Below are 17,114 nucleotides of genomic sequence, written 5' to 3'. Positions count from 1 at the left end.
GTTAAGATGAGTTTGATAACCAAACGTATCTTTAATAAATGGAAACTCAATTTTTCTTTTTCTTTTTTTTTTTTTATAAATTTTTGTACTAGTTTGTGGTGTTTTTGTATCAACTTTGGTGGGTCAACACAAAATCCACTTAAATAATGTATCAAGTATATTAAAAAAGAAGATTGTAAATAAATTATTTCCTTGATTTCTGACATCTGTTGAGTTTCTAATTTTATTTAACTTTTTATTGTTCCCAGTTAGGAAAAAAAAAAAAGAAAAAAAAAAAAAAAAAAAGGATTTGTATTTGATATGGTAGCCAGCCACGTGAAACGTTTAAAGAGGTACCAGCTCAGCTCAGGCTGCTCAGCTAGTTATCGACATTCGACTCTCCCGGCCTCTCTTCTCCGTACTCGGACTCTTCCAACTTCCAAGATCCAACTATGCAAACGCTACTGCTGCCGGCGACGGCGGTGTCAGCGGGATCTTACTTCACTTCTCTCCTCCCCAGACGGCCAACCCCGGCCTTCCACGTCTCTTATTTTTCTCTCCCACTTGTAAATTCTCACTCTGCTTCCTCCAAAACCTTCCAACCACCCTTTTCTTTTCCTTCGCCTTCTTACTCTGCTCCGAATCACATTCGGCAGAAGCTCTCCTTCACTGTAAGAGCTTCTGAAAGCTCCTCCCCACCTTTCTCTTCCCCAAACGCTGAGGCCGAAAAGGAAAAGCTCGCTCAGGTTCTCTTTCTTTCTCCCTTAGTTTTCCTTTTAACCTTGTTTAAACTTCAAATATGCGCTGTTTGGTTGCTGATAAGATGTAGCGAAACAAATAAAAAGAAAAACTTCTTTTTAATTACTCAGTTTATGTCATTTGCACTTTCTTTTTTCTTTTGCCCAAATAGGTTTTTGGAAATGTTTCTAAATCGAAGTCGATAATTTTAACATAGGATGTGTATAGAAGTTGCTGCCGTTTCGGAGCATTAGGGTTTCCCACTTTGATGGGCGCCGAAGATAAGTAATTTTGATGATGTTGTAGGTGGCAAAAAGATTAGCGAACACTTCAAGGCAGTTCAAGAGATTTGGTAGTATTGGATTTTGGGCACAGCTTGTGTGCACCGTTGTGGCCGCTGTGATTCTTTCGTTTTCAGTCGTCGTTACTGGGAAGATAACGTCGCCGGCTACTTTTTATGCTACTGCTGCTGGCATTGCCGCGGCGTTCATTTCAGTATTTTGGTCATTTGGTTATGTTCGGCTTTCAGATAATCTTCGAAGAACTGCCAATGAACCTTCAAAAGTAAGGCTTGATACTTTTAGTTTTAGCTGTGATTTCGCTGTGATACTTGAAGTTATTGTAGTACTGCATATGACATCAGCTGTGAAAATGAATGGATTTCTAACTAAATTGTATAAGCCTCGTTGGACTTCGTTTTTCGATGGTGAAAGCGCTGTTTTTGGATCAATTCTACCTTCTTCAAATTGATTAGACATTCGTGTTTTAATATACATTTGCATAAGACGATGTAATTTTGTAGAATCCGAGTTTATCATGTCCAATGACAAATTACACATTTAATCTTTTCTTTTGTTGCTTAAATTCTGCTGAAGTTTTGTTACAATAGCCATGGACAGATTGCTCGTGTTTTTTGGATTCTTCGTTTTATTATGTCTACCAAGTTAAAAGCTTGACCTAGCTTGGATCAATGATTGTTGCCTAGGTTTGCTTCCAAGGAACGTATGTTTTAGTATTTTGCTCATGAGACCTTCTAAGTTTCTGTGTTCTATTAATTGCTTGTGATTATCAGGCTCCTCCTCGTGCAGATGTCATCAAAAGCTTAAAAAATGGCATAGTAGTAAACTTACTTGGATTGGGTGCTGCCATTCTTGGTATGCAAGCCACAGTCGGATTGCTGGTTGCCAAAGCTCTTACATCCTCAGTGAACCCTTACTCCCAAGGACTTGCTCCTGGGTACAGTCCTGTTCTGGCACTGGACGTATTCCTGGTGCAGGTACTCGTTTGACTTAATTATAAGTTTCCAATAAAAAAAACCAATGATGTTTTGAAAGAAGTAGCTCTTTCTGCTGCTGTTGGCTTGTCAGACAATGTTCTTCCTAATTTCAGAAAGAAGTATAACAGCAACAGACTTTAACACCATGGAGAAAATGAAACATTCAAATAAAAATTCACATAAGCGTGTATGGATGGTGTTTGCTGATGCCTGCAACACGAGTTGCCTGTTTTCTACTCTGTAATGATGAGTTTTGAAATCCTGGAATTGGAGTTTTAACTTGTCAAGTTAAAAGGTTTTCATTCAACTTTCCCCATATAGAATTTCATTGGCGCTTTGGATCAGTAAAATCTCATATTTGATTGGAGGATATTAACATGTCAAGCTACTCTTTTGAATAGTTTGGAGACATTTAGGTTAGTATTGAATGCTTTTTTTACCATCCTCAACCGTTTATTCTATTTGCAGGCATCAGCAAACACCATCCTTTCGCATTTCTTGGGGCTTGTTTTCTCATTAGAGTTGTTGCGATCAGTGACATTACCACCTTCTGAAAGCATTCCAGTTCCTAGGGTTGCATAAGCTGTCGTTTAGGTAGCCGACACAAGGTATTTTAAAGTTGGAAGCGACATCGTGTTTTTGTTGCCATGGATATTCATGCTAGATATTCACTTTTCTGTGTGGTAACTCAAAAGTTATATGCATTTCCATTCCAAGATCTTGCAACCACTCTTTCTAATTACAAATAATTATTCACAAAAAACCTGTAATTCCAATTCGTGGGAAGAATTTAGAGCTTCTAAGTGATGGGGTACGTCGTTACATAAAGTTGATGGCCTATTTCCAATATCTGTATGAAGGGCTCTTCCAGGGAAAAGACACATGCAATGCAACTTATGAAGTTGCCACAACCCTCAACATGTTGCCCTAGAAATCGTCTAACTGGTTTGCTTGCGTTCACTCTACTGGCAATAATCGCTCAAATTGCAAGTAAACTAGAATAAAGTAGCACATTTTCTTTGTTCCCATTCAATTAAATTCAACACCCTTAACCCAAAATCCCATTTACTTGATCTAAATTGCATCGATTCAATTCCCGTTTACTAATACGTAGTGTTAAGACGTGATTAAGAAGAAGCTAAGTGGATGAAACTCATAAGTGTAAACCCTAACCCACCTCACAAGGAATACAGAGCAAAATTGTACAAAGTTAGCTGGTCAGTCGAGAACCCTCCACCCACCATAATTAAAAGATCCTTGGACGGTGGTATCTGATGATTACAAGTAATAGGCCTCGATCAACAGGAAGACAAGCTATTGAGAAAATAGAATGCAGGAAGCATGACAGGGAACCTAAAAATTCTACCTTCCATTAACAAGCGGAAGTTTTCCCCTTGCCATATGGGGCAATTCATACAGAGCAGATCAACACAAAAGGCATAATCAAATAACCGTACTCCAAAAATGATCAACTATGGAAAAAAAATTTTTTGAACACTACCAAATCTATTGGTGTGACCCTTGTTCCTGGTTGATTGTTATGATAACTGGAAGTTAGAAGATTTTGAATCATGCCAGCACTTACTACGAATTGACAGGATCCCTGCAAAACCCATTTCTACGCTCCTAATGAATCTTTGCTGAACTCCTCGATATCCTGCACCAAAAAAAAAAAAACCCCCTAAATTACACAAGATTTCAAATGAAGTACAAAAATATAACTCGGAAGTACCAACTCGAAAAAAAATGGTAATGACAAATTGTGGGAAAGATAAGAGGTCTTCATTTGATATAACACTACAAGACGGATGCCACAAGACAGCAATAACACAGTATGCTAGTCCTTGTACTCTACGAAACACCCGAGTGATTTTACCTTTTGATGCTGTGCTGAATGGTATTCACAGAAAAGTGAGATTTGTGAAAGAAGAGGTAATGAAACATCCTAGCTGGCTCCTTAAAAAAATGTAAGTGTCATTTGAGAAAGGCCAGGAAACGCAAAGTTTCTAATCAGATAGGATACAATTCAAAACGAAGGGCAATTTGCTAAAAGTTCTAGCGGTACAATTATCTCCGACAGAAATAGGGGTCCTAATCTATGACATAATTTGCCATCACTGATGTACTTTTGATTTCAAATGGATAAAGCCACCTCTAGTGGACCTCATTGCACTTATCTTCCTTAATTATAATATCAACAGTGGAGACAAAAAAAAACTATATCAGCGCTGGCAAAAAGTTATCCATATACTAATTGGAATTGATATGCTAGTATTCATTACAAGGGAGCACAAACTAGTTAGATCATGGATCGCCATTTTAGCAGCAACCATCTATATCATCTAATCTAGAAATCCCCAACAACATATTTCCTGTCTAGATAAATGAATTTTAAATTTTAAAATCAAGAAAATAAAAAAAGATGACAGTATAAAACATTATATGGTTTTTTAATCCATTCTGCTGTAACTCTTATCTTTGCAGGATTTTCCTATAATCATTGTGACTAAATCAATGAACTGCATGTGGATTAAAATTACGTTCATTAGGAAACCATGAAGGAATTTCTTGGAGTAGTATGCATATTACAATCCACAATGCACTATTTACACAACTCTGAGTGTCACAGAGAGAGAGAGAGAGAGAGAGAGAGAGAGAGATTATGTTTACCTAGTCTATCTTCTTTTCCTTGTTTAAAATTGGAATCTTTTTTAGAAGATTATCACTAATTTTCCTATATGGCTTCTGCAAGATTTCATGCATCCTGAACAGCTTTGGATTAATGCTGTCCTGGTACTTGTCATACGCCAAAGGAACTGAAAGACTAAGAAGAACCCCTGCAGAAATTAAATTGACGGTCAAGGAACTCTTTTAAGAAGTACACATTTATTAACAATAATTAAAAATCATAATGATGGGCAACAAAGCAGCTCACCAATATAGACCAGAGTGAGGAAGTTGAAGAGACTACCAATAAAAGATACTATCCACAAGCCAATAGCAACCTGAAACCCCAAACCCCAACTTAACAGATGCAAACCATTTGTAATTAGGCAAAGTTGAAAAAATGGCGACTTGGAGTCAACAGCACTCAACCTTGAGAAAAAGTTTTAAGTTCCGCCCATGCGCAATGTCATGTGCAATTGACAATGCAGGATTGATCCACACTTGGAGTGCTTCAGACGCCTTCACAACAGATTCCTCAGAAATCTCCATATCAGGAAGGGGAGGCAGAGGCCTGAATCACATAGGATTTATTTTTGAAAAACAAAAACCACGCAAAAGGGTAAATTTTTGTTCACTAATCCAAGGCCTAAGATAGCATCATGCATCACAATAAACTGTTCCATGGGAACCATAACTCCATTTTCTTTCCATTGCTCCATTTATCCTTGTAGTTACTTCAGTAGAATCATTCAGCAGAAATTTTAATCTTTCACATGCCTCTGTATCTGGTTCAACCAAAATATTATCGTTCGGGATGGTTCCCATGAATCTGTGATACTAATCTCTTTAAGTCAAAGAGGTTTCAGGACATATCGATAAATAATCCCTTCATAGTCTAGAGTTATCATTTTCCTTGAAATATTTTTCTCAGTAAGAACATCTTCCATTAATGCAACGAGAACCTTGCAAAGTTACCAAGATATCAGAGATAACCAAAGTAACATATACGCACCATAAATATATACAAAAAGGAAAATACCTGTTGAGAAGAGAAGCAGATTTTCCCCAAAAAAAGAGAATGACAACCAGAAGCAATAGAACATTAGCCACGAATGATAGAAGGTTATAGCCAGCTAATTCAAAGAGGCACCAGAATATTGTGGCAGAGATTAGCACCAAAACCCCTCCATGGCATTTCTTCCACAGCAGCACATCGGCAACTATCATAATGAAAAACCCAAATGCATATAATTAGTTAAGTAATTAGCTAACTCAATACCTAATTGGTTGATTGGTTCATTAATCATTATACAAATGAAATTACTCCAAAATTTTGTATCAAAAAGGAGAAACGAGAATCGCTCAATGGACGGAGGTTACGGAATTGATGCCAAATAAGGAATTCCGCCAACTATCACTAAGAGAGCAATGCAACATATGAGGAACCCGATCGACGGATGAGCAAATAGCGGGCCTATAGATATGTATATATGTATATATACGTGAATGAATGCGAATACTAGAACGACGAATATGTATGAATATATGTACGTAGGGAGAGAGGGGCGGAAGAGAACCTGAACCACCGCCGAGAGCCCGATGAACGTCGACCATGACGCTAATCTTAGGGATTCACACAGAGAACAAGACACAGAGATAGAGGAGAGTAGGGAGGGAGAGTGTGAAGATACAAGAGGGAACGGGCAGACGAGAAATAGAAACGTACAAAGGGAAGGGGCTTCAGACTTCCAGGCGAGTTTCCCGTTTGCGCATTGAGCCACTTGTAAATGCTAACCGTTTTATAGTCTCAATCGTTATTGCAGCGACCAAAATCTTGCTTCCGCATGCCGCAAAAATGATTATGATTTATTGTTACCGCATGCCTTCTCTATTTTTCCCTCGCGGTGATGGCGTTACTGCAATTAATTTTAAGGGTGTGTTTAGATATTAAAGTGAGTTGAGCTGAATTGAGTTGTGGTGATAAAATATTGTTATAATATTATTTTTTAATATTATTATTATTTTAAAATTTGAAAAAGTTGAATTATTTATTATATTTTATATTGGGATTTGAAAAAGTTGTAATGATGAGTTGAGATGAGTTTGATAACCAAACGCATCCTAAAACTTCATCTCCATGTAATTTTGGAAAGGCATTAACTGATAAGGATGTTATAAATTAGTTTAATTGGAGCAAGAAAAATTTTATACACAATACAAACATCTTATTTTCATCCCACTAAGTATGATGTGGCATATTTATCATCATTAAATAATTATTTATTATATGTTTCTTTATCATCTAATAGTGATGAATGTATCATATACTATTTAGTATGATCAAAATAGGATGAATATAATATAAATCATTACTAAGATCTTGAGAACATACTACTTGGAGCAATATTCAGATCTTGAGAACCTGAACATTTGATGCTACTTGGAAAGGCATTAACTGATAAGGATGTTATAAATTAGTTTAATTGCAGAATTAATGCCATGGTTTTCAGCCATTGTACTTGAGGCATGAGAAGGAGTTGCAGAATTTTTTTATAAGCACTTTAATACTATGGTTTTTAGCCATTGTATTTGATGGAAATAATATTCATGACTTTCTTTCCTTAGTTAGAATGTAATTAGGTGTTTTCTTTTGTATACTTCCTGTATACATGAGTGATGCCTATTTCATTCGTATAAATAAAATCATTATTACTTATAAAAAAAAATTAGTTTAATTGGAACAAGGAAAATTTTATACACCATACTACCATCCTACTTTCATTTCACTAAGTATGATGTGACATATTTATCACTATTAAATGATCATTTATTACATATTTTTTTTATCATCTAATAGTAATAAATGTGTCACATACTACTTAGTATGATTAAAATAGGATAAGAGTGATGTATATCGTTACTCAGATCATACTATGTGGAGCAATATTCAAATCTTGAGAACATGAACGTTTCTTCTTCTTCTTCTTCTTCTTCCTTCTTTTTTTTTTTTTTTTTTTTAGGGTTTCCCTTTCGTGATGGTGAAATTAACAACTTTATTCTGATTCGGACTATGCCATTTAGAGCAGCAAAGTGAATGTAACGTGAACCATCAGGAATCGACATTGAGGTGTGCAATGAAGAGAAATGGTACATAAGCAAGAAGGATAACAAAAATTTGTTTAATAAAATAAGAACAAAAATATTTGTCACCGTGAATTATGTAACCGTTATGTAATCGTTTTAAAAAATAAAATAAAATATAAAACCTCCACGAAAAAAAATTAATTTTTTAATAATGAACCTCACTCTTTTTCAAAATAACTACACGATATTTACACATTTCACGATTATATATAAAATTACTCTACAGGAAACTTCAGCTCACGCCAATGATAAAAAGTAGAATACAGCAACCGAAATCCCAATTAAGGCGAGCCCCGTAGTCTTTCTCACTTGAAGATGCTGCTTACGTAAAATCTTTGGACCAAGCCTGGAAAACAAGACTTTGGCAGGAGCTTGTTCATTCATTTTGCTGCATCCTCACCATCATCAGAGTTCCCTTCATCGTCTGAAGAATCTTCTCTATGATGCTCTTCTCCTTCATTCAATTTGCTTTTCTTCTTTTTTTCTTTGTTTTTTCTTTTGACGTTTCAAACGCTTCTTCGCTGTCCGTTCCTTGGCAGCTTTCATTCTTTCCTCCCTTCTCATGTGGAATTCAGCCAATTCTTTCCTTCTCTGTTAGTCAACATCCATCCTAGCAAGCCGATCTTGTTCTTTCCGTCTCGTTTGGCGATATTGTTGTACCAGCAATTCAAGGAAGAACAAAATATGATATATGAAAATACAATATGTCAGCAAGCTTCTCCAACTAGTCATAACCACTCATATATCCACATGTCATGCAAACAGTCAACGTCCAAGAAGATAACAATATCTTATGAGGCATGATATCAACATGTTTTGAATTAATTCATCATTGGACTAAAAGTAATGATGAAAAGAATAAAGCTCCATATTATTTTTTCCCAAGCATATCCCTTCTTTCATCAAGTTGATCTAAGAAGGTTTCTCCACGTAACAGAGACCCTAATTCATTTTATTTTGATAGGTAAACAAAGACCCTAATTCATAGTTGATGTGGTATTTGAGAGGGGAGAGAGTTATTGCAACAAAGAGAATGCGAAACTTTTAGCCAGAGAGAGAGAGAGAGAGAGGGAGAATGTGAAACTTAACGTACTCTAACTGGAGCCTTCATCAATGCAGGGGCGATGAAGGCTCCAGATTGTGTGCTAAATTGCTAATTTTTAAAACACACAACAAATTGTTTAATAATTTTGTGCATTGTCAAAAATTCCATCAGCCAATGGTGTTTTCCTTTTTCAGCCAATAGGTTATATGTCAGGCATTAAGAATCATATTGAACATCAGATCTCCGTTAAAAGCTTAACACTTTACAGCTCTCACAACTTGTGCATGTATTTACATTTATGTAAGTGGTTATACTTGAAAGAACAAAGGATGCAAAAAATTAGAGTGGGTCACAAATTCCATAATCTATGAGGTCAGCATGTAGCTAGGTCCAATGTAAGCTAGATGGTTCAAGCAAGAAAATGAATACCAATCTACAGCCATTTCAGTTCCACACATATAAAATAGAGTTTTTTTTTTTTTTTTTTTTTTTGGGGGGGGGGGGGGGGGGGGGGGGGTGGGTTCGGGGTTGGGTGTGAATGTTTGACAAAATGTAAGAATGGGACTGTTCTCTTCAAGAGGAGCTCCTCCTTGTGAAACGGGGAAAGGAAATAGAGAGAAGAGTGATTGGAAAAGAAAATTCTATAAAGTTCCAGAATGGCTTACAACGCATCGTGCTTGGGTACACATATACCCTAAGGAAATCCTACGTACCCTGAATAATGGGCCATTAAGGGCCCGTTTGGATACTAAAAGTATCTAAGATGATCAGTGAATAGTAGTGAAATAATTTGTGAATAGTTTGAGAATAGTAGTGAAGTAGTATGAGAATATCAGAGAACAGTTCCCAAACAGGTCCTAAGTCTACTTAAACAATCGGCATAAAAGAGAAATGCAACAACCGGCCTACATTCGGCCTGGCCCATATAAAAGAAAATAACAAGAACTGAAAATAAGAACTAAACATAGTCTTGGACCATATAAGCCCATTGGCCTGTGAGCCCTGCCCAGCTTCAACTCATTCACTTCAGTTAAACTCAAGTATTTGACAGAAAGCCAAGTGAGTTATCTTCTAGTTGCTCAAAACTTCCTCTGTCCTGAACCCCCTTTCTTCATTCACACAAACCCTAGATCTAATGTTGTGACAGGGGGGATGTGGATGTGCAAAGTTATTACAATCAAAGCCATAGGCGGTGTTCTTCACCCTTGTTCCCAGCACCATGTGTTCTGACAAGCCTATACCATATTTTCTCCATTTGATGTGCTTGAGACATCAAACTCCTTCACTCACCCACATCGACAACAACTTTGCAATAAGAGATTTTGTCCATCTCAAGTTTAAACTCTCTAGTCTCCAAAAAAGAGGGGCTTAACCCAAGTTTGGTATATCTTTAGGGTCTAGCTTACCCCTGCACTTTCTATCTTTTTGACAACAAAAATAGGAACCCACTCGCCCTCATATTTTCCCAACCACACCTAAAAAGACTTTTGGCTTTGCCTAACCTACCAATGCACTCTTTATTGTTTATATAACTAGTTTGTCAGTTTTCACTTATGAAAAATACTATATGGAAGCTTTACACCACACACATCCATCTAATCAAAATGTGATTTGTCATTTTTGTCCTTCTATCTTAATACTTAAATATGTGTGTGTTTAAATAGAAGGAAAAAAATGACAAATCACATGTTAGTTAAGTGGAGGTGTGTGGTGTAAGACTTCCTGATAGCATTTCTCTTCACTAATAAGGTTACTCGCTACTCGGCCACTTGTCTCAAACAGGATTCAATGCTAGGACCAACAATGCCTGGATCAATTTTCAGACAAGCCTCATCATCCTGGCAGCCTACGTCAACAGCATACTAATCATTATCAAGACTCTGTTGCCGTTGATCAAGCCTTATCAGTTAGTTAACAACTTGTGCTTATCCTTTGTATCGTGTTTATCCTCTGTAATAATAAACTTATCTTGTAGATTGATAGGATCAAGTCTATCTCTATATTACTCATGCATGCCCCTTGCTTCATCAATGCACTGTAAAAAACTCAATGGCAAGCAATCAAATGAACCAATTCCCCTAAGTGCAAGGTAACACCTAATTTAGTACATCAACTTCCAGTTTAGAGTTTTTAAGAAAAAAATGAGATTTTCCAAAACTATACCTGGTGGAAGTCGCCAGAGCCGGAACCGGCGGCGCTACCGGAGGTGTTGCTGAAACGGACAGGAACGTTCTCGATTATCCGCCGAAGCTTGATCTCCAGGTCCTCCTCTTCCTCCTTAAAAGTAGGCGGGACATACTCCGCAAGCGCATTAGACCCAGTCGACGGCTCCGACTTGTCCACCGCCGCAGCAACCACCTGAAGTTCCTTGGGTCTGGCCGTAGGCATGTTCGCTGTCCCAAAAAAAAAAAAACCCTAATTTCTTACCGAACCCCAAAATTTCGTTTTGGAAGAAGAATTTGATCGAGGGTTTTGATTGTCTTGAGGGACGGTTTCGTGGTGTCTGTGCCTTTAGCGCCACCTGAGGATTCGAATGTGCGCTCCGGTACTGTGTAGCTGCGTTTGCGTGGAAGAAGATTGGTTAAATTACATGGACACGCCCCCGCGCTTATTACAAATATTAATTGAAACCGCCTTTTATACTTCAATCTACAAATATTTCTCAAGTTGGGTGAGTGGGCCAGCCACACACGTGTTGAAGAACAATATTAAAATCAGTTTAGTGTGCAAGCTATGTGAATTCTATTTAAATAACAAGGAATTAATAGCATGCAAAAATTCACACGTGGTGTGGATTAGAGAATAAGCTAGCTAGCTAGCTAGGAAGTTTTCTTTTCCAATTAGAAAAGGGTGGTTCTAGACTTCTAGTGCCACAGCTGGTAGATCTCACTAGTTGATTTTACTCTTCTTTTTTTTTTTTTATTTAATGTATTTTTTTAATATTTTTAAATATTTTTTTAATTTATAATATTATTAAAAAATACTTACTTAATTATTAAATAAAATTTTTTTAAAAAAATAATTTAATAATATTCTAACGAGAGTTACTAGCAGAAAGAGTAAGTTTTTCAATTAGAGAATTTTGGATATTGCTTTTCCCTAGGTACAGCACATGTTGCGGCCTTGATCATTAGGCACCGTACTAAGGATGAATCGGAACATCTTGAATAATAGACATTGATTATTAATCAATCAAATGCTGGTTTTAATCATATTTTAAGGTTAAAATAACAAACTATGAGCAACAATTGATACAGCTTGTTGGACCATATGTTCCTAAAAGGAGGTAGGGAACAAAAAATAACATGTGAATAATAAAATATTATTTGTACGTGGTCGAAGGATCGATCGAGGATGTTTTTTTGTTTTTTGTTTGTGATTTAAGTTATAATACGTGTCCCTAACTACTTTGATGGATATGAAACTAGATAGAGCTTTCTTTTTCAAGTGTTATATAGTAAGTAATGCATGTCATTAGTTTCATAGAATTGAAGGTCTTTTAAACGGTATAGACCATGGTATAAGATCTGATCGCCAAAACGAGAGAATCAAGATTCAAACCCCATTCCTATATAAAAATAAATAAAAGCTCGAGCTTCAACTTTAAATGTTTTTATATATTGTATTGATATGAGATAAACCATAGTAATCATCATCGATCGGGGCAGCTTGTAAGTAGAAGATCGAAGTTCCACGATTGCTTGATTGGAATCTCAAAATATTTTGGCTTTTGGTATCAGAATTAATGATAAGAAGAAAGACATGAGAAAGAAGAAAGAAAAAACTAATCCTACTGATTTCATTGTTCATATAGTAAGACAAATGGTTACTATTCTGTGCATCTGAAAATATGATTAGACCAAAAAAACAAGGAAAAGAAGAGTCAAATTGAAGTTTGAGCAACACAAGCAATAAGATACGTAGGCTAGCTAGAGAGTGTGACACGGAACGATTTTATTGTCATAATAGTTACAAGCAATTTGGGATGCAAATTACGATCGAGAACAATAAGATTATGTCACGTATCATGATTATCACTTATCATATTATATATTTAAGGGGATTTGTAAGTATTTTGTGCAAGTTGGTTACTAAAATCAAATTATCTAATCCTATTTGCAATTATATATATGGATACGATAGGTTTTGTTAATTTGGAGGTGTTCATGTTTGATATTAGGGTGCTGTAAGGGTGACCGATACTCATGCCTCCAATCTGTTGATAGGTTTACGAGTAAAATATAATAAATAGTTTCAAATTATCTAATGTCACATCATGAGATGATAAAATGATGATGATAGTTAGGATAATGAGTATAATTACTCTTTTTTTAAAGCTTTATCCTCTATATTAATCGGTGACATTGGAACATAGGTATCAAACAACTTAGCTTTATCTTTTATATCAATCTGTGAACAATACTAGTCTTCCCATTGGGATTTTTTTTTTATTTTTCTTATTTCGTGATTAAAGAAGAGTTTTTTAAAGAAGTTGTATTTTAAAAAAAATACTAAAAAGTGTTAAAAAAATGTATGTAAAAAAAGAAAAAAAAAACACATAAAATACACTAACGATAGGCCCCAGCAAGAGCTCCTAGCGGTGGCTCTAGTGTTACTCTTAATCTTATACGTGTATAATAATATTATGAACGGAATTAGCACTATAATTGATTTTAAAACGGATCATAAAATATGAATATCATAATTATTTTTTTAAGGAATAATCACAATATTTCATACAAAAAAAATGATAGTTACAATCATAAAATATATAAATCTCATACATTTAAATAAAAATAAATATGAAATACATATAAAAAAAATCATGTTTTTAAAAATAAATTTTACATTTTTTTAACCAAAACTGCTACATACAATCGACACATATAAACGGTAAGCTGATATTATTATTAAAAAAAAAAAAAAAAGGAAAAACAAAACAGAACTCTAAGGAAATGGGTTCTCGCTTTGGTGCTCTGGTCAAAAGCTTTCATCAATCTCGTCTTCAGCTTGATTCGTGGTATTGTTCCTTTCAGATCATTTACTTGCGTGGTGTTGTGGTCTTTGGCTTCTTGCGTTATGGTTTTCAAGTGAATTTGTGCTCACCCATTTGACACCGTCATCTCCCTTGTGTGAGTCTTCGGCTTCAAATCATCAAAATTCCATTTCTGGACTTCAAATTAGTATTTTTGGATTTCGAAATCACCTATCCGTATGCCATTCTGCTTCTTTGAGTGTCCTTACACCGTTTGATCTTTCTATCTGAAGTTGCTGCCGTTGGAGTGGGGGGAGGGGGCAGGGTCCTCACAAGCCTTTTACATGTGATAGAGAAAACACCAAAAGCACTTGCATGCGTGTATAAAGATTCATTTGTCATCATCACCTCTCTCTTTCTCTCTCTATCTCTGGTATGTGAATCCTCCACCAAAACCCATATTTTATATGTAGTAAGCTTTTGGTTCCCCTTTTAATCTCTGCTCACGTTCTTTGCCGCCCATCCTATTAAAGCCTCCCTTATTCTTTGTTATGATTTGATTCAAGTGCAGAGCGACTTTATTTTAGTATTCCATCACTCCCACAGTCTTTGAGTGCAGTGGGTTGGTTAGTTGGTGAGTCTTCAATCTTTTGGCTTCTTTGGACTTAGTTATATTTAATGGGCACTGCACTTCCTCATAGGAATTAGTTTTGGGTATCCTGCAGATAGTGATTTTTTTTTTAAGATCTTACAGATAGTGATCACGCTTCCCTTTTCAATGTTTATTCATTCTCCTTGGATTCATTCTTAATTTTTGTTTTCTTCTAGGTGTTTTTATTCTCCTCCTACAGCATTCACCTAGTTTCAAAATTTGTAAAAGAGAGAAGAATCACAAAGAGGGAAATGAGGAGGGGATGCCTCGAACGGTGTGGTTTTGGAAAACAGTTTTGGTGTTTTTGTTAAACGAAACGGTGCGTTTTGTGTTTTCCACATTAGCACCGTTTATGCACCGACTATATGGATCGACTATATCCAGCATTTTTGTTATTTCAAAGAAAACAAAATTTGCTAATGTTTTTAAAAGGGGTGAAAGAGCATTACTTTTTTTTAATATATATATATATATATATATATATGATAGATTAAAAAAAAAGAGACTGTTACTTCACTTGGGTTGTCTTGTTTCTATACGAGGTAGGAAGAAATGGGTGGAAAACTCTCTCATCCTGGACTCTCTTCTAGAAATGGAAAAGCCTGTCACTGAATATATTAGAGCATTGATATTAGTTTCATCAAAAGTCTAATCAAATATAAAATATGATAAATTTTATCAAAACACAGCTGCATTAGATTAGTTAAAAAAATGAGTTAGAAATTTTGAATTACAGTAAATAGATGTGTTCCTTCAATTATGAAATGTTACTGTTCACGGTTTAATCTCCCAATGAACTTTTTTTCATTTCCCTCTCTCACTTTATTTCCTCCCCGCGTGTTTTCTCTCTTCCTCTCGTTTTCACAGTGATGGAATCGGGCTTCTCTTTCTCTCTTCCTCAAATTTTCACATTGCAGAATCGGGCTTCTTGAATTGTGCTCTAGCTTGGGTCGCGCAACCTTCTTCTCCGTAGGTTTGTCTCTTTCCCTCCCTCTGTCTCTGTTTTTATTTTTTTTTTCTTTTGCAACCCTAAATTAATAAATAGAACTTCAAGCTCATTTGGGGCTTTTGCACTAAACAATTATGATAAAGGAAAAGTCTTATTGCAAGCAAGTTCGCGTACCAAACCGCACACCAATATTGACATATAAGGCAACTGTTTAATGAAACTGTGCGAATTGAAGACGAAAATAATTTTCGTGAGACAGATGATATTCTTCTTCTCTCAAAATTTTTCTTCTTTTATTTTTTCTTTTCAATAAAAAAAAGTCATGTCAGCGTTGATATGCAGTTTGATGTGCCAAATTGCTTGTACCTAGCAAGGCTCGATAATAAATCCCTTCTATGAGTTTCATTCTCTGTGTATTGCATTTATTGAATATTAGAGTGGGTTTTATGGGTTCTTGTCCTTTTTGTTTCCCCTTTAAAATTAATTTGTTCTTGACTCAGTAAAGGATTGAACCAAACTAATGGATTTTCCTACACAAACATGTTTTAAAGTATTATTCTATACGGTATTTGTTAGGGATTTTTGTCGTGTAAACCAAACTAATAGATTTCCAGTTTTTAGGGGCCGCCCAGCGACAAGACTTCCTTATAAAGCACGGGGCTGGGCAGTCACTATGAATGGTAAATATATATATATATATATATATATATATATATATATATTTTTATAAGTATTTTGAAATTGTGACTTGTCGGAAATGTTAACTTTTTCTGGGTTGAATGTATTTTGGAATTGGGACTTGATTTTGGAAAGATTAACCTTTTGTGGGCTGATCTATAACTTGTGTTATTGTATTTTGTGAATGGTAGCACATTGTATTGATAAATCTGAATGTTGGATTGTTATGGAATGATCGTGTGCTGATCACTGATGCTTGGAATAGTATTTTGTGAATGACAGCAACTTCTATTGATAAATCTAGTTGAGCATACCCGGTTTTAATATAGAGTTAGTTTATATACAGTCTTTATTTGGGACTGCTCATGCAAGCTCATACAATTATATTTAAAAAAAATTAAAATTATAATAATATATTTTTTTAAAATAATGATTTTTCTTTTTTTACCCTATTCATAAATGAAACTGCACACACAATCATTCACTTAGGACTGCAAATAGAGTTTCTCTTTAATATATACATACATTAGTTGGGAAACAATAATTTAAATATCAAATTAAATTATTAATGTACATATAGTTAGTGTAATTGTAAAATATGAAAAAAAAAATAAAAGTATTATTATTAAAAAAATAATACTATATTATTATTTTGATGAATCTAATAGCTAATCTAATGTAGGGTTAAGGAAAAAAAGGTTTTAAATTTATAGAAAATATATACTTTTTATTAAATTTTGAAAATGACTTTAATAAATCTAATGCCAATACTTTTACAAGTAAAATAAAAGGATATACATCTACAGGAACAATGTAGAATAAAGAAAGATGTTTTTAACTATAAAGAAATTCTGTAAAATAAAATTTAAAGACTGACATAATTTGATGTAATATGTTAAATTATAAAATAGATTTAATATATTATATAAAACTATATCACTTTGTGAATTTAACAAATGTTCCGGATCAAACGTTACACTTTCAACCAGGGGATCATTGCCAGACATTACA

The 17,114-nt window shown here is 35.1% G+C and overlaps 2 protein-coding genes and 1 pseudogene across 2 annotated transcripts; 1 reads left to right on the top strand and 2 right to left on the bottom strand.

Annotated features, from left to right (window-relative positions):
- Window positions 1-327: 327 nt before the first annotated feature.
- LOC121257026 (protein TIC 21, chloroplastic-like) lies at window positions 328-2,711 on the top strand. The gene is made up of 4 exons (XM_041157885.1): window positions 328-725; window positions 1,024-1,281; window positions 1,790-1,993; window positions 2,462-2,711. Exons 1-4 carry the CDS (start codon window positions 432-434, stop codon window positions 2,573-2,575), a joined length of 870 nt encoding a protein of 289 aa, XP_041013819.1. The 5' UTR covers window positions 328-431; the 3' UTR covers window positions 2,576-2,711.
- A 631-nt stretch (window positions 2,712-3,342) lies between these two features.
- Window positions 3,343-6,492, bottom strand: LOC121257027 (reticulon-like protein B11). Its single transcript, XM_041157886.1, has 6 exons — window positions 6,238-6,492; window positions 5,700-5,880; window positions 5,095-5,231; window positions 4,929-5,003; window positions 4,664-4,830; window positions 3,343-3,650 (listed from the first exon to the last, which is right to left on the bottom strand). The coding sequence occupies exons 1-5, from the start codon at window positions 6,272-6,274 to the stop codon at window positions 4,664-4,666; spliced, it is 597 nt and encodes a 198-aa protein (XP_041013820.1). The 5' UTR covers window positions 6,275-6,492; the 3' UTR covers window positions 3,343-3,650.
- A 1,664-nt stretch (window positions 6,493-8,156) lies between these two features.
- On the bottom strand, window positions 8,157-11,237 carry LOC121257025 (annotated as a pseudogene).
- Window positions 11,238-17,114: the final 5,877 nt, after the last annotated feature.

The sequence above is a fragment of the Juglans microcarpa x Juglans regia genome, chromosome 3S (genome assembly GCF_004785595.1).
Source record: "Juglans microcarpa x Juglans regia isolate MS1-56 chromosome 3S, Jm3101_v1.0, whole genome shotgun sequence".
NCBI classification, from domain to species: Eukaryota; Viridiplantae; Streptophyta; class Magnoliopsida; order Fagales; family Juglandaceae; genus Juglans; species Juglans microcarpa x Juglans regia.
The sequence above is the reverse complement of the archived record's forward strand: the minus strand, read 5'-3'. Positions and strand labels throughout refer to the sequence as shown.

Excerpts from the sequence above, each read along its gene's own strand:
- LOC121257026 (XM_041157885.1), top strand. The coding sequence starts at position 432 with ATGCAAACGCTACTGCTGCCGGCGACGGCGGTGTCAGCGGGATCTTAC. Across the intron at positions 726-1,023 it reads AAAAGGAAAAGCTCGCTCAG|GTGGCAAAAAGATTAGCGAA; the intron begins GTTCTCTTTCTT and ends ATGATGTTGTAG. Across the intron at positions 1,994-2,461 it reads TGGACGTATTCCTGGTGCAG|GCATCAGCAAACACCATCCT; the intron begins GTACTCGTTTGA and ends TTCTATTTGCAG.
- LOC121257027 (XM_041157886.1), bottom strand. The coding sequence starts at position 6,274 with ATGGTCGACGTTCATCGGGCTCTCGGCGGTGGTTCAG. Across the intron at positions 5,881-6,237 it reads GGCTCTCGGCGGTGGTTCAG|TTGCCGATGTGCTGCTGTGG; the intron begins GTTCTCTTCCGC and ends TCATTATGATAG. Across the intron at positions 5,004-5,094 it reads GCGGAACTTAAAACTTTTTC|TTCAGGTTGCTATTGGCTTG; the intron begins TCAAGGTTGAGT and ends GGGGTTTGGGGT.